Genomic DNA, 3,541 nt, shown 5'->3' with positions numbered 1-3,541 from the left:
TAAATTATATAATTTTTTTTGGCTTGTACACATATGTTAGAATGCACATCCTATGTGATAACAAGTAACTCTCGTTCACGAGTTGGAGCAACGTACTCTTCAAATCGTGATGCTGACGAACGATGTTCATCTACAGCATCTAGGTATTCATCCATTCAGGCACACATGCACAGAGTCGATATCACCCGCATTTGTCATTCCTGGACGTCCCGGTCTTCCCGTGCACGGCGACCTGCCAAGCCGGTCATCGAGAGGCCAGAGGCTTGAATGCTGTGGGAACTTCCTTGGCGTCGTCGGCGTCGTGATGGGCGGCTGCTGATCTACGAGAGGCGATGCGCAAAGCAGCGATCCTCGCAGCAAAATTGTTGGGTCGTTGGCTGGAGCATCCCTCCTATGCTCCTTTTCTACAACGACCTGGGCCCCATCTCCACCGCTTCGTAATCGCCGCCCAATTACAAACCTACCGTCATCGACAGCAGTTCATTTTGTTCCGATTTCGCTGAATTCTGCTGTCTTACTCGGACTTTATTATCTACAGGACGTTCTCTCCATAATCCCATCTCAGAGGCACTAAAATTGACGTCAATATGAGCTCTTCCTGTTCATTTTGAGACGCATCTCTAGATTTCTCCTTAGAACTTAGTGGTGCGCAGAAGTTTGCGACCAGGATTTTGAATCGTCCAGCTTGTAGACCCCAGTTTTTGCTCCTGCTATTTTGGAATTTGGAGCTGGGATGTGATTGTTCTGAATAGGAGTTGATTGGAGAAGCTGGAAAAGTTTACATTTCAGCCTTTATGGCTCTCTTGTCAAGAGAGCTTCGGTGGGTAGGGCGTGGTCCAGTGGTAAACCACCTCTCTCACATGTGCAGAAGGAGCCGAGGAGCGTCAGTAAGATTATTGTCAAGTCTTAGAGGTGGGGGGATCAATGTGAGGTTAACTGCGAATCGGAATGGGAGATTGAAGGGAGAGAAGCGGCGCAGACCAAGGATTGGTGTTTGCCATGCCGCCCAAGAGTCTTTGTATGAGACTTTAGGAGTGCCATCCACAGCTACAGAGAAAGAGATTAAGCGGGCATACAGGGCGTTGGCATTGAAATATCACCCTGACGTTAATAAACAGGTATGTCATGCTTCTCTTGAATCAAAGAATATAATTTGGCTACTGAATGCCAGTCCCCAGGGGACATAGCTGGAAAATGTAACCTTGAGCTTCGTCTCCTCTCTCTTAAAAGACATTCAAGAGTGTGAAAGTAGGCGAAGATCATTGTTTAAGCTCTAAACTTTGATGCTACGATCGAATCCAAAACCCCTGTTTTTTTAGGGCTCACGTGGGGAAACATGTGCATTTGGTTACTCGGTTCTGTGTCAGTCACAAACTGCGAGAATATGCTAAATTAAATTCTCAACAAGCCTGCTTCTGTAGTCTGAGCTCATAGTTTGTGTTAGCTAGGTCAAATTTTCCAGTTGTTTGAGGATACAGTGCTTAATTCGTAATGAAGCTTTAAATGTTGCTGGAGAATGCGATGCTAGATTTGGAGTGCCGTGTGTTACTTTTGATTTAAAGTTGTGGAATCGGTGTTGAATCGTGTGGCAGTTGGAATTGTTATGAATTAGGCATTCGTTCAATCAAGAATTACTGCTCACACTACTTCTTGTTCTTCCTCTTGCATTTTCTATCCATCGAGGCTTACGATGTTCTATTTGATTGTATCACATAATTAGCCAGGAGCTCAAGAGAAATTCTTAGAAATCAAGAATGCATATCAAACTTTGGTAGACAGTGAGAGCCGTTCTAAGTACGATGGGAGCAGTAGTACAGAATCGGATGATTGGGACCCTTTTCAGTGGGATTCTCCATCGAGATCGGGGCGGAAGCGTACAGAAGAGTTCTATGGACTAGGTATATCCGCAACGCACTCCTTATTTCAAACCTCTTGTGAATAATTGTCTGTTGTACCAGAGAGCTGAGCTATTCCTTGTATTCATTTCCTTCCAGTCTTGGAAGACCTTTTTTAATAATAGGGAAGGAAAAGCTCTTGTTGATACGAGGGATATGCAAGGTAGATGGATTGCTAAAAGAATGTTCTAGTCACTGAGAAAGAATTTTAAGCTTGAACGCAGGAATTGAGCTTTTTGTTCAGATGATAGTATACTGTTACTCTTTGAAAAACATTATTCTGTATCTGTTATTAGAGGGAGATGTGTTTTAGAATAATATGTGCATAGCAATCATGTTGATTGGATGAGAAGCTGCTTAGTGTTCAGAAGCTAGAAATGGGAGAGAAATATTCAGGTCGATCGAGAGAGGGAACTCATATGAAGTGGGTCGGTGGGTGCAGGCGAGTTATGGCAGGACTTGCAGGGCTCCTTTGGTAGAGCAACGGACCTTATACTGAAATTTCCTGAAAGATGTGTTTTACGTTCTATTGTGATTGCATCATCACGAAATTGATCTTCCCCGTGGATTCTCATGCAGACGAGTTCTTTAGGGACGTGCAGTCTGATCTAAGAAAGAGAAGTGCTTCAAGAAGCGCAACACCCAAAAGTCTGTGGGAAGAGCTAGCGGTAAGAGCTGTGTTTATACTTTGTACTGTGTTTATAATGTGGGTCACTCACATGTCTACAATCATGCTCATATGTTTTCTAGTAAATTTTGAAAAAGGAGATAGTCAACAATTACTGAACAATTTGAGGAACCAGCAAGCTGTATATACTGTGGCTTACGAGTATAACTACTTGAATGAGTCAGTTGGATTGAAGTGCTTTATCTCGTTAGTGATCTGATGATTGACAGCCTAGACGAATTGACCCTCTACCAACTTATTTCTTCAGAGTTTAATCCTACAAGCTGTTTGCAGGATTTATATTCACGCCATGAGCATCAAAATTCACGAATGATGTTTCCTGAAAAATCTTATTGTATTAAACTCTATTGCTTGAATCTTGTGTGTGTTCCAGGATATTGGTGAGGAATTTGTGGAGTTCTTAGAGAAGGAGCTGATGAGTGATGATGAGGATGAAAGGGGTTACTCAAGCTCCTGGAATCGAAACCAAGAGAAGGGAGATCGAAGCTCTAGATCAAGGTCGAGTAATACAGGTAGCAGGCCTCCTCGGTGGGATGACTCCTCTGATGAACGAACTAAAAACGTAGAAACCCACATAGCTGAAATTGAAGATATGCTTGAAAAATTGAAAAGGGACATGGAGAAATAACCTAAAATTTATGCATGATTCTTAATCCGTAGTAATGAGTACAATATAGCTAACCATTGCTTCGTTCATTCAATTACTATCAGCCTGTAACTTATCCGATATGAAACCGGTTTAAAAGCACACATTGTTTTGGAGTTGCGCAATGAATGTTTTTGTTTTCTGAATGACTTGAGGTGCTTAATAATGTGAGAAAATGAGGTGCTTCTGTGAAACAAGTTCATTTCATTTTATTGTTTTTCCAACATCTAGTTCATTATAGATGAAATCTTTGGCTAAAATTGAATGAGCTACATATCTGGTTAGGATTTGTATAAAGCCACTTGTACATTT

The 3,541-nt window shown here is 42.0% G+C and overlaps 1 protein-coding gene across 1 annotated transcript; it reads left to right on the top strand.

Annotated features, from left to right (window-relative positions):
• Positions 1-378: 378 nt before the first annotated feature.
• On the top strand, positions 379-3,331 carry LOC112275653 (uncharacterized). Its single transcript, XM_024506197.3, has 5 exons — positions 379-1,118; positions 1,721-1,898; positions 2,338-2,370; positions 2,475-2,563; positions 2,957-3,331. Exons 1-5 carry the CDS (start codon positions 795-797, stop codon positions 3,209-3,211), a joined length of 879 nt encoding a protein of 292 aa, XP_024361965.1. The 5' UTR covers positions 379-794; the 3' UTR covers positions 3,212-3,331.
• Positions 3,332-3,541: the final 210 nt, after the last annotated feature.

Source organism: Physcomitrium patens, chromosome 23 (assembly GCF_059467195.1).
Source record: "Physcomitrium patens ecotype Gransden chromosome 23, ASM5946719v1, whole genome shotgun sequence".
In the NCBI taxonomy this organism is placed as follows: Eukaryota; Viridiplantae; Streptophyta; class Bryopsida; order Funariales; family Funariaceae; genus Physcomitrium; species Physcomitrium patens.
This window is presented reverse-complemented; position numbering and strand designations above follow the sequence as displayed.

Bases quoted from the DNA above. Each gene is read 5' to 3' on its own strand.
- LOC112275653 (XM_024506197.3), top strand. From the start codon at position 795: ATGGCTCTCTTGTCAAGAGAGCTTCGGTGGGTAGGGCGTGGTCCAGTG. The intron at 2,371-2,474 runs GTAGAGCAACGG...ATTCTCATGCAG, and splicing joins GGACTTGCAGGGCTCCTTTG to ACGAGTTCTTTAGGGACGTG. The intron at 2,564-2,956 runs GTAAGAGCTGTG...TGTGTGTTCCAG, and splicing joins GTCTGTGGGAAGAGCTAGCG to GATATTGGTGAGGAATTTGT.